Source organism: Macrotis lagotis, chromosome 1 (genome assembly GCF_037893015.1).
Source record: "Macrotis lagotis isolate mMagLag1 chromosome 1, bilby.v1.9.chrom.fasta, whole genome shotgun sequence".
Taxonomy (NCBI): domain Eukaryota; kingdom Metazoa; phylum Chordata; class Mammalia; order Peramelemorphia; family Peramelidae; genus Macrotis; species Macrotis lagotis.
The window spans coordinates 424731051-424750457 of record NC_133658.1 but is presented as its reverse complement, the minus strand read 5'-3'; the positions used below and the strand labels follow the sequence as shown (position 1 = coordinate 424750457).

General features: G+C 35.6%; 1 protein-coding gene across 11 annotated transcripts in view; it reads right to left on the bottom strand.

Moving 5' to 3' along the window:
• Positions 1-19407, bottom strand: part of EML1 (EMAP like 1) — a 311896-nt gene that overhangs the window by 108106 nt on the left and 184383 nt on the right. For all 11 annotated transcript variants that reach the window (XM_074213065.1, XM_074213063.1, XM_074213064.1 and 8 more), the window contains one exon: positions 18437-18571. In XM_074213065.1, coding sequence (XP_074069166.1) covers positions 18437-18571 — 135 coding nt within the window. The remainder of the gene's footprint in view (positions 1-18436; positions 18572-19407) is intronic.

The window sequence follows — 19407 nt, the reverse complement described above, 5'->3', positions numbered from 1 at the left end:
GGAAACAGATCTAGTAATTATATTACTAGATCAAACAATATGCCCTTTGAGTATAGTTTTAAATTTCTCTCCAGATTGGTTGGATCAGTTTACAACCCCACCAATAGTGCATTAGTTTCCCAGTTTTCCCACATCCTCTCCAACATTGATAGTTTTCCATTTTTTTGTCATTTTAGTCAATCTGATAGGTGTGATGTGATAACTCAAGAGTTCTTTCAATCTGCATTTCTCTAATCAATAATGATTTAGAGCATTTTCTCATATGATGATAATTAGCTTTAATTTCTTCATCTGAAAACTGCCCATTCATATCCTTTAGTCATTTATCAATTGGAGAAATGATATTCTTATAAATTTGACTCAATTCTCTAAAGTATTTTAGAAATGAGTCCTTTATCAGAAACATTAGCTGTGAAAATTGCTTCCCGGTTTTCTGTGTTCTTTTTAATCTTGGATGTATTGGTTTTATTTCTGCAAAACCTTTTCAATTTAATGTAATCAAAATTATCCATTTTGTAATTTATAATGTTCTTTACCTCTTCTTTAATCATAAACTTCTCCCTCTCCATAGATCTGACAGATTAAACTATTCTTTGCTCTCCAAATTTGTGTATGGTCTTACGCTTTAAACCCAAATTTGGTACCCATTTCAAATTTATAGGGTGTGAGATGTTGGGTCTATGTATAGTTTCTGCTAGACTATTTTCCAGTTTCCATAGCAGTTTTTGTCAAATAATAAATTCTTATTACAAAAAGTTGGAGTCTTTGAGTTTATCAAACTGGAGATAACCGAAATCATTTACTAATATTTCTTTTGTATCTAATGTGTTCCACTGATCTACCACTATAACTCTTAGCTAATAATAGAAGTTTGATGATTGCCACTTCAAAATATAGTTTTAGATCTGGTATGGCTAGACCAACTTTCTTTGCATTTTTTTCATGAATTCCCTTGATATTCTTGACCTTTTGGTCCTTCAGATGAATTTTGTTACTATTTTGGCTAACAAATAAATTGGTAGTTTAATTGTTATGGCACTGAATAAGTAATTTAATTTGGGTAGAACTGTCATTTTTATTATATTTGCTTGGCCTACCCATGAGCAACTGACATCTTTCCAATTATTTAGATCTGACTTTACTTGTGTGAAAAGTGTTTTTTAATTGTGTACATATAATTTCTGAGTTTGTCGTGGCAGGTAGACTCCCAAGTATTTTATGTTGTCTATAGTTATTTTATTTTATTTTTTTTTAGGATTTTTCAAGGCAAATGGGGTTCAGTGGCTTGCCAAAGGCTACACAGCTAGGTAATTATTAAGTGTCTGAGGCGCGATTTAAACTCAGGTACTCCTGACTCCAGGGCCAGTGCTCCATCCACTGTGTCACCTAGCCACCTCTATAGTTACTTTAAATACAATTTCTCTATCTCTTGCTGCTAGGTTTCCTACTCATCATTTAAAGATGGTGATGTTATTATTATTATTATTATTATTATTATTATTATAATGGTATCTCCTTCAAAAAGTTCACTTGGATTCATTTACTTAGGAAGGATCTTTTAACCAGCTTACTTGAAGCTCATATAAAACACTTTGTTCCTTTACTATATACTAATCATGAGTATGGCATTCTTAAACAGAGAGCCCATCTCAGAGTAAGGAAGACCTGACTTTAAGATTTGCCACTGACACAGAAGGATTGTGTGACCCTGGGAAAATCATTTAATTTCGCAGTGCCCTGGACAACTATTTAAAGATAGCAAATCAGGGACTGTTCTATAAAGAGAGATAATCTTTTTTAAACCAGAAGTTTTTTAACCAATGAAATCATAAGTCTGGACCCTCCCCCAAATTGCATATGATATATGAGATTTCTCTACTTCATAAACAATAGGGACTAGGAAAGAGTTAAGCTCAATACATTAATCAGAACTGAGTATAGTACATTGTACACAATAGGGATTTTTTTTTAAGTTTTTGCAAGGCAGTGGGGTTAAGTGGCTTGCCCAAGGCCACACAGCTAGGTAATTGTTAAGTGTCTGAGGCTGGATTTGAACTCAGGTACTCCCAACTCCAGGGCCAGTGCTCTATCCACTGTGCCACCTAGCTGCCCCACAATAGAGATTTAATAAGTATTTGTTTAATGGCATGTAGTGAGTTAAGAGAAATACTGGTAAATGATGATTTCTTAAAATTGCCTACTGTTATAACACACAAACACATACACACACACACACACACACACACACACACATGTTCTCCCATTGTGCTAATATATTAGAAAACAAATGGAAAGATTTAAGATTATAGACCAGTAGAAAGAATCAGAGATAGTTCCTCCAACATAATTTTACTAGAGATCTAGGAAAAATATACCAAAGTAAATTCTAATCAGAAATTCAAGAAAAAAATTATAGTCTTTTTTTTCCCCGACTGAGTTGGCATAGGGAGACAGAGAAATTTGTGTCTACAGTAGATGGGGATAGAGACTGGTCAGGGATGTGCCACTTCAGCACACAAGGCAAAAAGGGGTCCCAGACTAATACAGGGATGTCCAGCTCTTAGGAAGATTTAGGAAAAGGTTCCAAGTGGCAGTTCTGTTGTTCTCCGTCACAGATTCAGAGTGGACTAAGTAAGAGGATGCTGCCTAGGAGAGGTGTTTCTGGATTGAGCCCAATGATGTGATCTAGGAACAAATTCAAAAGCAGCCAGTGGCCGTGTGGTGCTGACCCAGGAGCTGAGCAGGAGCTTAGTTCCCACTCTAATCCAGTGTGAAGCCTGAAGCAGTGATAAGCAAGGAAGGAATCCCAGAACAAAGGGGAACTTGAAGCAATCTATTGGAATTTCCAACTATGGACAAGCCAATAGGAATGCTGTGGATCCCACTTGGGTCAGAAGCATGCAGAGTTATGTAGTTGCCAGTCATCAGATTACTCTGGAAGTGAAGACAGTTTTCAGAACCAAGCCTGAGCTGTCCCAGAGATCCTGGAATGGTACAAATTCAAAATCTAGGAAAGCAGCAGAAAGGTTGAGGAGGACAAAATCTTAGTTCAGAGATTCCTCTGGAGGTGTGCAGAAGCTAGCCTAACATAAAGTCCAAAGTGAGTTGAAAGAAACAAAGCAAACAGACAAAAAAGAATCTCACTACAAAGAACTATGGTGGTGGCCGGCAATCTCAAGACACAAACTGAGAAGAAGAAAATAACTACAAAATATTTAAAAGCAAAGTCTCAAAGAAAAACACTGCATAAGCATAAATACAAACAGAGAATTCTTAAACAAGATAAAGGGGTTTTAAAAGAAGTTTATTAGATTTTTTTAAAGAATGCTAGAGAAAAACAAGGAAAGAAATGAGGAAGGATTTGGAAAGAGAATTACTGGCTTGGAAGAAGAGGTACACAAAACTTTATTCAAAGGAGAAAAAAACTTCCCTTTTGAAAATTACAAATTGCCAAATAAATGTTGTGACTCCACAGGGCAATAAGAAGTAACCAAAAAAAGAGAAGAAAATATAAAGGAAAAACAACTGACTTGGAAAAGAGATTGAGGAAAAAACATTTAGGAATCATAGGACGATTTGAAACCCATGACAAAAAAAGGGCCTAGAAATCATAAAACTTCCCAGATCTCTTAGATGTAGAGGGTAAAATATAAACAGAAAGAACCCATCTGTCATTCATCTCCTGAAAGAAATCCCCAAATGAAAAGTCCTAGGAATATTTTATCACATTTCTAAAACTTTCAGTTAAAAGAAAAAATAAATGTCCAGAATGAAAGAATTCAAGCATTAAGAAACCACAGCCAGGACTGCATTTTATATAGGAACCAACAATGTTAAAAGTGGTAAACTTGGAATACAATATTCTAGAAAAAGGGGCATAGATTCCTTAACTAAGAATAACTTACATAACAAAATTGAGTATAATACTATTGGGGGAAGGGGAATGGACTTTAACAAAATAAAAGATTCCCAAGCATTCCTGATCAACAGACCAGAGCTGAGTATAAACTCTGAAATACAAACACAGGAATCAAGAGAAACAAACAAACAAGGTCAATATGAATGAGCAATCATAAGAGACTAAATAAGGGTAAACTGTTTATATTCTAATATTGGGAGATGACATATGTACTCCCTGAGGACTTTATCATCATCATCAGAAATCATAGAGGATATCTGATTAGACAGAGTATCTGAGAGTATAGATTTGTAAAATCTTTTTTATTTTATTTTTTCCAGTTACATGTAAAAATAGTTTTTAAGGGGTGGCTAGGTGGCGTAGTGGATAAAGCACCGGCCTTGGAGTCAGGAGTACCTGGGTTCAAATCCAGTCTCAGACACTTAATAATTACCTAGCTGTGTGGCCTTGGGCAAGCCACTTAACCCCATTTGCCTTGAAAAACCTAACAATAAATAAATAAACAAACAAACAAACAAACAAATAAATAAATAAAAATAGTTTTTAACATTCACTTTTTAAAAGATTTTAGAGTTCTACATTTTTCTACCTTTCTTCCCTCCCCCTCCCCATGACAGTGAATAATATATATATGCATATATGCACAATCATGTTTAACAAATTTCCTTATTAGTTATGATATGAAAGAAGAATCAAAACAAAAGAGAAAAAATATGAGAAAAGAAAACATACAAAAAAATTTTCAAAGTGGAAATAGTATGCTTTGGTCTATATTCAGACTCTATAGTTATTTCTTTGTATACAGATTGTATTTTCCATCAAAATCTTTTAGAATTAATTGTCTTTGCTTATTGAATTACTAAAGGAAGCTAAGTCAATCAAGAGTTGATCATCTATGTTTATATGATCTTAAAAGATGAATGAAAAGGGGAATTGGGAGAATTTACTAGTGGAGGGAGAATGAAGAGGAAGAATAAGGAAAATTATCCCCTATAATTATCTGTATAAGTAGAAATCTATATAAATACAGAGGAAGAGGGTTTTTGAACTCCACTGTCATCTGGATTGGTCAGAGAAGAAAGAATACAAATACAAATACACACACACAAACAAGTGAGAGAAACACAAATGATTGGGTAAGAAATATAGACAAATCCGATTAATGTGAATTATGTATCACCTGAAGAAGTTGCGATGAAAATTTCCAATATGCTAGAACCAATTATCATATTCTATGTAATTATAAATTTAAATAGTGGGAATTCAATTACATGTAACAGCTTCAGGGGCTTCATTACTCCTACTAATTGGAACTTAGCAGTACATTTTACTCAAGAGGTAAACAGGTGAGAAAGGGGAGGGGGTAAAGAAGGGACTAAGAGCGTAGATTAAAGCAACTGGATGGTACAGTGAGTAGAGCACTGGATCGCGAGTCAGGAAGATCTAAGTTCATTTATAGTCTCAGACACCATTTCTAGCTAGCTGTGTGACTCTGGACAAATCACAATTTCTGCCTCAATATCCACATCTGTAAAATGGGATAACACTGTTAGGATAAAATGAGATAATGTTCATAACTCTTGTAAATCTTTAAAGTGATGTATGAATACTTAAACTTAAGCAAAACAAACTAAAGAAGGTAGAATTCAAAGAGAAGCTTAAAGGAAAAGAAAGGATAAGAACCTCTTATTGGGCTCTGGATAAAGAAAAGAGAAACAAGATAGGAGAATAAAACAGATTATATTAAACCTAAGGGTTGGTGCTGGTCTCATTTCTTATCTCTTCTTGTTTGTGAAGAGAGAGAGTGACAATTAAACTGAAGGACATATATTAAAAAATAGAATGGAGGGGAAATATGCAATTAATAGACATAACTGAATATGAATAACATGAACTCATCCATAAAAGAAGAGAACAGAAGAATGGATTGGGAAGCAGAACCTAGTAATATGCTGTTTACAAAAAAAAAAAACAACTACATTTGAAACAAAATGATGTTGGAAGAAAATCAATTATGTTTCAGCTGAATCTATTATGCTTCAGCTGCCAAAAAAGGCAGGAATAGCAGACAAAAGCTCAGATAAAAGACAATTAAGAGAGATGAACAGGAAGACTACCTTTTGTTGAAAGGTACCAAGGACACCTTTTAATTAATATTATTATCAAACATTTATGTTCCATATGTTAAATGAATTACATAGATAAACAGACCATAGATAACAGAAAGACCATAGATAACACCTTTACCAATATTGACCAGAAAAGCAGAAATATTACATGCATCTTTTTTGGACAAATTACAATAAAATTTAATTTCAATTAAACTGTGGTTTCCTGATGCTTTTAGGAATAAAAATACAAACTCCTTTATTTGGCAATTAAAGCAGTTATCCAGTCTAACTTTACTATCTAAAGGCACTCTATGTTTAGTCATTTTCAATCATGTTCAACTTTTCATGATCCCATTTGAGGTTTCTTTGCAAAGATACTGGAGTGACTTGTCACTTCCTTTTTCAATTCATTTTGCAGATAAGGAACTGAGGCAAATAAAGTAAAGTGACTTGCCCAGGGTCACACAACTAGTAAGTGAGGGCAGACTTGAACTCAGAAAGATGAGACTTCTTGATTGCAGGCCCAGCATGCTATCTAATGAGTCATTTAGCTGCAATCCCAGCAAAATTAACCTATTCTAGACATGATACTTTCCCTTCTAATTCCATGCCTTCATACAGGTTATCTAATATGCCTAGAATCAACCAACAAACATTCTGTAAATGCCTATATATTAGGCAGGATGTTAAGCACAGAAGATACAACATAAGAAAAGGAATGGCAGTTCCTGCCCTAAAGGAGTTTACAATGCAATTGGGAGAGACAATATACAAACATGATCTGAAAAACAATGGAGGCATGCTGGAAAAGTCAAAGAAATCCCAAAATTGAATGAGAAATGAGAAGAGGTCCTGTGCAAAGCTCCTTTCTTAAATGAAATTTTTAGCATTCCTGGCTCCATCCATCAATCAGAAGGACAAAGCATGGTGATGAAGTATATAATGCCAAAGCTGATGGGATCTTGCAGGATGAACGTTGTCCTTCCCTGCTTCTATGTCTTAAAGTTCTCTTACAGATTCATTTAAAGTATCACTTCCTAGAGGGTTTTCAAGAGTCTATTAGTATCTCTCCATCCTGCCCCATTTACTTAGTGTGTATGTATATGGATTTTTTTGTATGTATGTCCTGTTACTGTTGGGTATGTGTATGTATAAACACACATATTTGTATACCCAATGCCTAGCATAATATGGGCTTAATAAATGCATGTTAAATTATATGGGGTTATTATTATTAGAAACCTGAGTTGTGATGATATAAACGCATCCTGAAATCTCTAAAATTTTTACTACAGATTCTTAATTTTTTTTTTTAGGTTTTTGCAAGGCAAATGGGGTTAAGTGGCTTGCCCAAGGCCACACAGCTAGGTAATTATTAAGTGTCTGAGGCCAGATTTGAACTCAGGTACTCCTGATTCCAGGGCCGGTACTCTATTCACTGTGCCACCTAGCTGCCCCTACAGATTCTTAATGGATATAAAAGCTTCTATATATATCTTACTCAAACAAATAATTCCAGTGTGAACATTTCCCATTTTAATGGATTAAAACATGCTCTGAATTCTGTTTATAATCCAATCTGTTAGAATAGTTTAATTTTTGACTTACTTAAATATCAGAACTCCCCTTTTAATACATTAAAATAATCTTATCAGAGATAACAAAAGCTTTAATTTAACCATATCAATGGGAGAGTATAAGTGGACAGAGTCAATTAAAAAAAATCAAGTGGAAGAAGTAACTCCATATATTTACTGAGAAAAAAAATGCCTTCACAGAACCAAAAATCAAATAATGGAGTAAAGAACTATGTGATTTTATGCTTCATGTCCAGGTTTAAACTAGATGACAACTAGGGTCCCTTTCTACTGTGATTCTATGATCTTTTCCAATTCTGATAGCCAGATGCTATTTTAAAGGATATGTAATTTAAAACTTATTGGCCACTAGGTGGTACGATTTGTTTTATATATTTGGGATCTTAATTCTAATTATACAACTTAAATATCATTTATTTGTTATATCTTATCTTTTGATAAAAACATATTTTTTCAAAATTTTATTTTTTGACATTTTGGAAAGATATTCATTGCATAATTCTTTCATGTAATGTTTTCTTCAAAGAAGAAACTAGAGGACTTGAGACTACCCAAGGTAATTTTAATTTTAAACTGATTTTAGTTTTAGACCACTGAGAAAAATAAATAACATACACAAAGGAGAGAAAAAATTAACTTGTACTCTATTTATTAAAACTATTCATTTTAAAGTAGACTTATACTACATAATTGAATAAAACTGGAAAAGTGAATGGCAAACGTTTTACAGATGGTCTTTCCCTGTCATGTAAAAATTCATTTAAGAAACATTTAATGACTCTCTTATCAGATAGATAACACTGTTTTACTTTTGTTGGAGGGAGGGATACAAAGATAATTCTCCCCCCAACATTCACCTCATACATAGGGAGACACAGTGGTATAATAGTGACATACTAGATTTGAATTTAGAAAATTTGGTCACTAGTTTTGGCACCAATACATACATACATACATATATACATACACACACAGATGGATAGATAGAAAGATAGATATGATTATACAAATAATGTTATTTCTCTCTACCTTGGTACCTATCTACTTCATGGGTGGTTGTGAGAAAAGCAACCACTTTCCAAAACATGACCTATTATGGTTATTAACATTTCACTGGAAGAGAAGTCAAACACCCTGAGAAAAATTAAAAAGCAAAACAATACTCTAAAATTCAACCAAATTGTCTTACTTATCCCCAAACTCTCTCCAGTTTCTATGGTTTTGCAGTGGTTGTTATCTATGACTGGAATGTTCTTCCTCTTCATTTCTGCCTATTGGAATTCTTATTTGTTTTCAAAATTACCTCAAGTAGATCCTCCTTTAGTACATCTTTTCGAGTTCTTCCAGCTCCTATGTGCCTTTGAATCCAAGGTTACCTTGAAATTCCTTTCTATGTGCTCTCTCTCTCTCTCTCTCTCTCTCTCTCTCTATATATATATCTTTATATATACATTTCTCCTCACTACACCTATCCTCCACTTGGACTTCAAACTGATCTTCCTAAAGCACTGGTCTGACTATATCACACCTATTTAATAAACTCTAGTGGCTCCCTATTTTAAGATCAAATATAAATTCTATTTGGCATTCAAAGCCCTTGGCCTCCCCCTTCTTATACCTTATCCTTCTGAACTCTGTGATATAATTGCACTGGCATTCTTCCTGTTCCTGAAGGCACTTCACCTCATGACTCAGCAATTTCATTGTTCTCTTTGACTGGAATGCTCTCCCTCCTTCAAGTTGCAGGAAAAAGTATCACTTTCTAAAGGAGTCTTTCTCAATGTCCCTAATGCTAAAGTTTCCCCTCCATGAATTAACTCCAGCTTACCATGTATATGCAATGCCTATCAATATTGCCACTAGCATGTTGTCTCCCCATTACAAAGAGTATAGATTGTCTTTTAACTTCCCTTTTATTCCTAGTGCTTATTAGCACATAATGCACTTACTTAAAAATGTTTACTGATTAACTGATTGACTTGAAGAATAGTTGCTTCATTTCCGTCTTTGAATTTTTAGTACTTAGTAAACAATGACTGTTTAATTACTAATTGCTCACTTTCTTGATAAATTTTTCCCATATTTGGGATATCATAAACAGCATTATAACTAAGAATATCATTTAAATCAGGTTTTCTAAATACATTTCATGCATTTTTAATGTATAATGGATTCCTTAGATGGTAAAATCTAATACTTCTTTGATTTAATGCCTACATTCATAATAAAAGGAAATGTTAAGTTTCCACTAGAGATTATAGAAGTGTAATTCTTTTACCATCTAAGTTCATGGACTTTCTGAACTCTATCCACAGACCTTCTGAAATCTATATTGGTTGTCCATGGATCCTGGGTTAAAAAATATGGTATAAATGCTGAAGGAATTTTGAGAGAGATAAGAGTAAATTTTCTATTAGGATAACTAATAACCCTAGAATATCCAATCACTGCAGGATACTACCATCAATTCAGTCACCCAAGTTTGTAATGTCAACATCAACCTCGACTTACTCTCACTTGCACCACATCAGTTTAGATGTTTAGAAAGAAGTCTGAAATGATGATCTTAGAGGCTATCAAGTAAAATGATCCTTTTACAGATGTGGAAATTGAGACTTAGAGAAGTCAAATGACTTTTCCAAGACCATAAAATTGGTAAATATCAGAGTCAGGATATGAAATCAGGTCTTCTAAGCTAATACTTGAAACCAAGCCTTATTGATTCTATCTTCACATCATCGATCTCATACCCAATATTTTATTCTCTCTATTCACATAGCTACCATTCTAGTTTAGGTATTAATTTTTTTCTTTTTAAATTTTTTTATTCTCATTTTGTACAAATGTTTTTTTACATTAATAAAATATTCTTGTTTACAAGTAAACAAAATACCCCCTCCTCCCCCATGAATATAGATAGACTTGCTTGGGCGAAAAAAGTAAAGGGGAGAGGAAAAAAATTAAAATAAAACAAAATAATAGTAATAATTGTAGGTATGGCCAGGTGTCGCAATGGATGAAGCACCAGCCCTGGAGCCAAGAGCACCCGAGCCCATATCCAGCCTCGCAAACCCAACAATCACCCAACCATGTGATATGCAAGCCACCCGATCCCCGCTGCCCTGCAAAAACCAAAAAAAAAAGGGAAAAAAAGACCAAAAATAAAATAGTAATAATAGTAGGGGTGGCTGGGTGGTAGACAGAGCATTGGCCCTTGAGCCAGGAGCACCTGGGTCCAAATCCGGACCCAGACACCCAAAGATCACCCTGCTATGTGGCCCCAGGCAGGCCATCCAGCCCCACTTGCCCTGCACCCTCCCCCAAATAATAATAACAAAAAATGTGCTTGAGTCTTTGTTCCAACACCAACAACTCTGTCATGGGTGGATCTCATTCTTTATAAGTCCATCACAAAAGTTACTTCCATATTTTTCCACCGTTGCCATTGCTGATCGCAACTCCCTCCTTTCTTATTTCTCCACTACCATGTACTCTATTTTCTCTCTCCTTTCACTCTGACTCTGCTGTAGGGTCGTTGACTGGCTCAGCAGACAGATCCCTGGTCCTGGGGCCAAGAAGCCCTGAGCCCCCATACCACCCCTTAGGCCCAGCATCCACCTGGTCCTACGGTCCTGGGCAGGCCTTCCAATCCCAGCCCCTTGCAAGAAGTAAGAAAGAAAGTGTGTTATATCTGACCACTCTCCCCCCATGGTCCATCCTCTCCTCCTTTATTCACATCCCCACCCCTTCCCCCTGCTCCCCCCTCCTTCTTACTCCAGAAGTCTATACCCCATTGAGTATATATGCTGTTTCCTCTCCTATCCATCTCTGATGAGAGGAAAGGTTCCCTCATTCCCCCTTGCCTCCCCACTTCCATATCATTGCAATAGCTCATTGTAATAAAAAAAAAATCTTATGTGAAATATCTTGGACTATTCCCCCCTCCTTTTTCTTTCTCCCATTCCATTTCCCTTTTTTTCTATTTACTCCATTTTTACACCATATTTTATCTTCGAATTCAGCTTTCTCCTGTGCTTCAACTATAAAAGCTCTCTCTACCTGCTCTATTAACTGAGAAGGTTCATATGAGTATTATCAGTGTCATTTTTCTATGCAGGAATACATGCAGTTCATCCTCATTAAGTCCCTCATATTTCCCTCCTCTCCTCCAATCTCCATGCTTCACCTGAGTCCTGTATCTGAAGATCAAACCTTCTGTTCAGCTCTGGCCATTCCAAAAGGAACCTTTGAATTTCCCCTGGTTCACTGAAAGTCCATCTTTTTCCCTGGAAGTGGACATTCAGCCTTGCTGGGTAGTTCATTCTTGGCTGCATTCTAAGCTCTTTTGTCTTCTGGTATATTGTATTCCAAGCCCTACGAGCTTCCAATGTAATTGCTGCTAAGTCCTGTGTGATCCTGACTGCAGCTCCATGTATTTGAACTGTGTCCTTCTGGCTGCTTGTAATATTTTCTCTTTGACTTGGGAGTTCTGGAACTTGGCTATAATATTCCTAGGGGCTGGTTTTTTGGGATCGCTTTCTCTGGGGGATCGGTGGATTCTCTCCATTTCTATTTTGCCCTCTGCTTCTAGAATATCAGGGCAATTTTCCCATAGTAATTCTTTGAAAATGATGTCAAGGCTCTTTTCCTGATCATGACTTTCAGGTATTCCAATAATTTTAAAATTATCTTTCCTAAGTCTGTTTTCCATATCAGTTGTTTTTTCAATGAGATATTTCACATTTTCTTCTAATTTTTCATTTTTTTTTTGTTTTGAAGTATTGATTCCTGATTTCTGGTAAATTCATCAATCTCCCTGAATTCTATTCTTTGTCTGAAGGATTTGTTCTCCTCTGAGAGTTTTCTTATCTCTTTTTCCATCTGGCCAGTTTTGCTTTTTAAAGCATTCTTCTCCTCAGTAACTTTTTGAACTGTTTTATCCATTTGACCTAAGCTGGTTTTTAGCATGCTATTTTCTTCAGCATTTTTTTTGGATTTCCTTGACTAAGCTGCTGACTTCATTTTCATGTTTTTCCTGCATCTCTCTCCTTTCTTTTCCCAGTTTTTCTTCCAACTCCCTCATTTGATTTTCAAAGTCTTTTTTGATCTCTGTCATAGCCTGTGCCCAATTTCTGTTTTTCTTGGAGTCTTTAGATGCAGGAGCTTGTGCTTCCTCATCTTCAGACTGAATATTTTGATCCTTCTTGGGCTCATTTGCAAAATATTTCTCAATAGTCTTCCTTTTGTTTTTCTGCTTGCTCATCTTCCCAGCCTGGGCCTGGTTTGGGGGTGCTTCCTGAGCTTTTGGGACACTCCCACAAGGGTCTCAGTGTGTGAGGCTCTGTCCTCCCTCCTGGTCTGTGAATGACCATAAGCACCTCCCTCTGCCACGGGGCTGAGGTGGGGGGGGCTGCTGTTCTATGGGGGGTCCTAGACTGTGATCAGGATCTGAATGTGGTCAGAGCTCCAGAGTACTATTCCAGGGGCAGAGGACCGGGCTCCCAGTTTCTCTTCACTCCCCTCCCTCAGCGCAATGGGCTCATGCCCTGGAGGCTCCTGCTTACCTGCTCCTCCTGCTTCTGTTTCCAGCTTTGGGCTGCAGAAAGACCAAGCTGCTCCCTGTGTGACCTGAGGGCTGGGCTCCACGTGCTGGCTCTGGGAGAGGTCTCCCGCTGTTACCCCACTTTGTGCCCGGTGCTCCTCGGGGTGCAGCTTAGGAGACTCCCCCTCTGCTCTGAGCCATGGCTCACCAGTGCCCTGGGGCTGCCTCTGGGAGGCTGAAGTTCTTTGGCTCTAGCGGGCCACCCCTCTGGCAGGCCGCCTGTCCGATCCTGGGGAGCAGAGCCTTTCTGCTCTTTTTCAGGTTACCTTGAGTAGGAGAACTGCCTCACTGGGTCCATTTGTGGGTTCTGTCTCTCGAAAGTTTAGTTAGAGTCCTTAGCTGATGAGTTTTATCAGAGAGCTCCTAAGACTTGATCCCTTCTTGTCGCCATCTTGGCTCCGCCCCCCCTTTAGGTATTAATTATCTTTCACTTTAACTACTGAAATAATTTTCTATTTGGTCTCTTTGCCTCAAGGATCTCCCTAATCCAAATTTGTTGTTATTATTTGATTGTTTCAGTTGTGCCCCAAATGACCTATTTAGGATTTTCTTGGCAAAGATACTGGAGTGATTTGCCATTATCTTCTCCCGTTCATTTTTTTTTTTAGGTTTTTGCAATGCAAATGGGGTTAAGTGGCTTGCCCAAGGCCACACAGCTAGGTAATTATTAAGTGTCTGAGACCAGATTTGAACCCAGGTACTCCTGACTCCAGGGCCGGTGCTTTATCCACTGCACCACCTAGCCACCCCTCCAGTTCATTTTTTAACAGATGAAGAAACTGAAGCAAATTTAAATCATTTGCCCAGTCATACAGCTAGGAAGTGTCTGAGGTCAAATTTGAATTCAGCTCTTACTGACTCCAGGCCTAGGGTTCTAGTCACTGTGCCACCCAACTGCAATATCTACATGACCCTACCCAATACATTTACCAGGTAGCTGCTTAAGATAGCTATGGTCATTTCCTTAAAAGAACCAGGTCCAATCATTTAAAAAATTTTCAGTGGCTACCATTACTTTTAAACCTCCTTTTTTGGCATCTAAAACTCTTCGAAAAAAAGCCCCTTTCTACTTTTCTAGTCTAATTACCCAATTTTCCCCACTGAACTCTCTTTGGATCACCCTATGGACAATCAATAAAGTCCTATTTGTTCTTCTACATATGGGGACTCCACTTTTAGCCTCTATGCCTTTGTAGTCACTTCATGCCCAATCCCAGTATGCTCTTCTTCATTTCTTCCTCTTGAAATCCCTAGTTTCTCTTACTACTCTATTCCAGGAACCCTTTTCTTAAGTCTCCTTGACTAGTAGTGACTTCTTTTCACTGGGTATCCTGATCTACATGTCTTGTAAAACTTACATGTGTACTGTCTGTGATGTCACCAATTAGAAAGTGATCTCCTTGAAGGTAGGAATGATGTTACTTTTTCTCTGTATACCCAGCACTCAGTACAGTGACTCTTTTAGTAGGCACTTAACAAATGCTTATTAATTGAGTGAAAATAGACAAAACTGAGAAATAACACAGTTAATAATAAAAAGGTGAAATGTTTATCTTTTTCTGAACTGCTTATAATTTGATTATTTACAATATCATATTACAAGGTAATTATTTTACAAATATAGCAGGATAAGAGATCTAATCTCTTACTTAGAAAGACCTGGGTTCCAATTCCCCCAAGTTTGAGTCCTGGAAACCCTCCATGAGTAACAACAAATGGTGCTGGGCAGTGGTAGAGAGAAATGAACTCAAGAACTGTAGTCAGAAGGTTTGACTTTGTCATCTACCAATTATGCCACTTAGGACAATGCACTTTACCGCACTAAGCATTAGTATCTTCATCTATAAAATGGATATAATAATGTTTATTCTATTAATTAAACAACAAATATTTATTAAACATTTATGATATATCACGTACATGATATCACAGGGAGTTTATGAGGAAAAACTTTGTAAATTTTAAATAATCTTATATGTTAGCTAATATCATTACTTTAATACTACAACCTACACCATTTTAGCATTTAATTAATATTGGTAAAGCTACCAAAAGTTGCTGTGGTCAAATAAACTCATCCCTTAGTGGTCAGTCTTCTGGAGTAGAGCTTGCTGGTCTGACTCCTGGATGATAATCAGATATATACCCTATTTTCAAGGCAGTTTTCAAAATCTTTCTAGCTGAAAAGAATCCACCAGAGCAGGTAGTCTTATTAACACTATTTATTTTTGAGAAGCTAAGATCACTCCAAGCCATGATGAGGAATCTAAGTAAAATTTTAGTGGTTGATACAATCAAGATGACAACTATATTATTAATGAACATAATATTAAGAGAAGGCAACTGTACTGGAAGTCTCTGAATACATTAAGCCTGATCAATATACAACAAAAATGATGGGCTGGTTTCAGTCATTCCCAGCACTGAGAAGAATAAGAGAAACTAACTTTTTTTTAAAACGAACTTTAGGCTGCTTGAATTGCAAGCTCATCATCTTAAAAATCAAAATTTCCTAGTTTAGCATTTTTTTCAAACGTCTAATTAAATCCTCTTATAAATATCTTTAATGGAAATATTTACTCACTACATTTACAAAAGCTGTGAGATTTCAAAGATAAAACAGAACTGAAGTTTGCACAATACAGAGATTCCTGTGGAAATTCTTAATAAGAATCAGATGTGAAGAAAGAGAGCCAAGTTTATAAAAACTACTCGGATCTAGATGTTTCAAGTCTACCTTTCAAAGCCTCCTTTTGAATTCAGAGAATAAAAACAACTCTCAGTTACACAATATCCCATACTAATTTAAGTTTCCTTGCCCATTTCAATTACATAAATATCTAACAGGTTTCACATGGAATTTCCAACTTGTCATCATAATCCTCTGATAAAAAACACTAATTAAGTAAGCTATAAGTAGATCACTCCAATTGTTTGGTTCATTAACAAAGCACTGATACACTACACAATTAAAGCATATCCAACTCCCAGAAAAGGATATTAAAGCATATCCAACTCCAAGCTTCAAAACCAGTTCTGCAAAAATGTTATGTAAGTATGATCTAGGAATGAAAGTGAACACATATAAACTTATTTTACAAGAATATATCAGAACAGATTTGCAAACTTGGAAATCTGACAACTTCTGGTTTAAAGTCATAGTTTTATGACTCAACCTTCTCCCAACATGAGCATTTGAAAAAACCATGTCTAGCCTATGTGTATAAAATCCTTTCATCAATGGTACATGTGGCTATTATTTAAAAGGAGAAAGCAATTAAACATAATACCAGATGTACATGATGAAATTGGTCTCATTTACATAATATGCTATAGTTATTTTTATCCCAATTAAATGGCATCAACTAAATTCAATATTTATGTAAGATATTAAAATTACCCTAATCTGGCTTTTTTATTCAATAGATAATACTATTAGAATAAAACCTTACTTACATGTGTTTATCAAAAAAAAAAGTTCCACTGGGAAAAAATGTAAAAATGTAAAAATGTAAAAAAAGCAAAGCTAATGAAATTTCATTAAACCAAGAAGTCTATGCAGTGGTTTTTATATAACTGGACAAATTTCATTTTTTTAACTTTCAAAATTGCCATTTTTCATAACATTTTGTTCTTCATAATAAATGCACGTAGATTTGAATTTCTAGTATTAAACTTAAAAAAAACTTGTTAAAATTTTTACCAGATTATTAACAAAATAAAATAGGGTAGATTAACAATTATAGCAACCTGATTAGAAATATTGATTTAGAAGAGCAAATATACATATCTAAGCAAATATATATCAATGACATGTATTACAATGAACAGATATCTTTCTCATTAAAGACAAATATATTTGTGCAAGCTTCAAAATAAGAGTTATTTTCATTTTTGACTGGATCTTGATTTATTTTCAGCAGCCTAGACACAAGTGAAGTCACAAATTTATAGGACCATCATCAGTTTTAAAGTTGAATGGGACCTTTAGAGATTTATTCCTATAACCAAAAAAAACTATCCCTCTCCTTTATTTCTCTTCTACTTTTCCCCTTTTGTATTTTAAAAAAAATTGTTTAAAAGGATAACTCTCTGGAAGGGAAAGGGATGCTGGAGAAAATAAGAGTAATGTAAAAAAAAAACCAAGAGCATCAATAATACTTAAAAGAATCTTGTCCTGATGTTCTCAACTGCTCATATTCTACTTTCTTAAACTGCTTCATAATTATATCAAATTTATTCTATGTAAACTTATACATGCATATAGATCACTCAGTCAATAAACATTTATTAGACACTATATGCCTGGCACTGGGCTACAAACTGGGGGTACAATGAAAGGCACAAGGCAGGCCTTGTCTTCAAGGAGCTCCCAGTCTAATGAGGGAGAGAACATGCAAACAACCATTTGCAAACAAGATACATTCAGAATAAATTGGAAATTGGAAATATTCAACAGAAGACATGAAAATTAAGGGGAATAGAAAAAAGGTTTCCTAGAGAAGGTATAATTTTAGTTGGGATTTAAAGAAAGTCAGGGAGAAAATCCCAAGCATGGGGAAGAGTCAGAGAAAATGCCTGGAAGTCAGTAAATGAAATGCCTTGGTAGAGGATTCACTAATGCAGGAAACTGGATTATAAAGATCATAAAATATGGAAAGGTAAGGTGTAAGAAAACTGGAAAGGAAGAAGGGGAGCAAGTTATGAAGGGTTTTGAACACCAAGGACTTTATAGTAGATCTTGATATTGACAATGGAGTGTTTCTCAAAACAATGTAAGGCCACTGAAGGAGGTTTGGTTTTTTGCATTTACATTTTTAGAGCTCAGCACAGTGCTTATCAACACAGTAGTTTAATAGATACTTGTTGACTTACTGATTTTTATTTGTTTGGATTAGCTCTCTCATTACACTAATTCAGGAAATTCCTGAAAAGGATACTCCTTCTACCTGTTTAGATTGACACCTGTTTTATAATTTAGTCTTTCAGATTTCCTGGAATAGAGAAGGATAAGTGATTTGACAGGGTCACAAAGCCTTATAACATTAACTTGGAAAAAAAAAAGTTCAGAGAGGTTAAGTGATGTGTCCCATGTCCAATAGCCAGTCTGCCAATGAGAAAGCACACAGTATCTAGATACTAAAGCAACTCTGATGTATCCCCCAAATGTTATTTCTCTGACTAATCATAGAAATCAGTCCCCTACCTCTCACTGTTCTTTTTACCGCTAGAAGAGCTGCTGGTGGATCCTGTGCGGTTACGGTTCCCTTTGGAATCTCCATAGCTTTCTCTCCGGCCACCTGGAGATACTCGTTCACTAGAGCTGGTTCTTTTGATGGTGCTAAAAAGAGGAAGGTAAATTACAATAAAATCTACAAAGGGACATCTTCAAGACAGTTTATTGGTTTATTATTTTGATTTCTGAAAGCAAGAAAATATGAATAAAATAGTATCAAATAATAATTATTGGCATTTATATAGCACTTTTAGGTTTATGGAATATTTTCCACCTGAACATTTAAAACATAGAGGGACAGAGCACCAAATCTGGAAATCAGAAGATCCATTGCTGCCATTTACGATTAGTTAATGATACACTCCAAACATTAGAGTGAAATGAATTGCTATGATCATCTGGCATGTTTGGATGCTAAAGTAACGCTTGTGTAATTCTCTAATTTTGTTTCTCTGATCAGTGTCTGGAAAGAAGACTTCAAAATATCTTAATACATTTTATAGGAATTAAGAGTATAGATATCCTATACTCACCTTTAAAAAAAATACTACAAGAACTACTGAACCTGTATGATGATAGCTTCTCCTTAGTTTTCTGCCTATTTAATTTTAGGCACATAGCTTCATCTCTCTGGACACCTTTTTCCTGAACTATAAAAGATATTTGGTCTGGATGACCTCTATGGTACTTTCCAAGTTCTAAATTCTAGATCCCATTCTAAATTTCAAACTTCAGGAATTTCAAAGTGCTTTCCAGAATTCCTGTAGAAAAGATGAATATGTAACACCTTCTATGCAATGATAGTAATGTCATTTTTACAATAAAAAGCAAATGGATAAGTGAAATCCTCATCAACGTTTATTGAGGAAACACAATGTATACAGAGATACTTTGGGAAATTTCGTTAGAAATGTACTGTCCTGAAATAATTTAATCCCTTT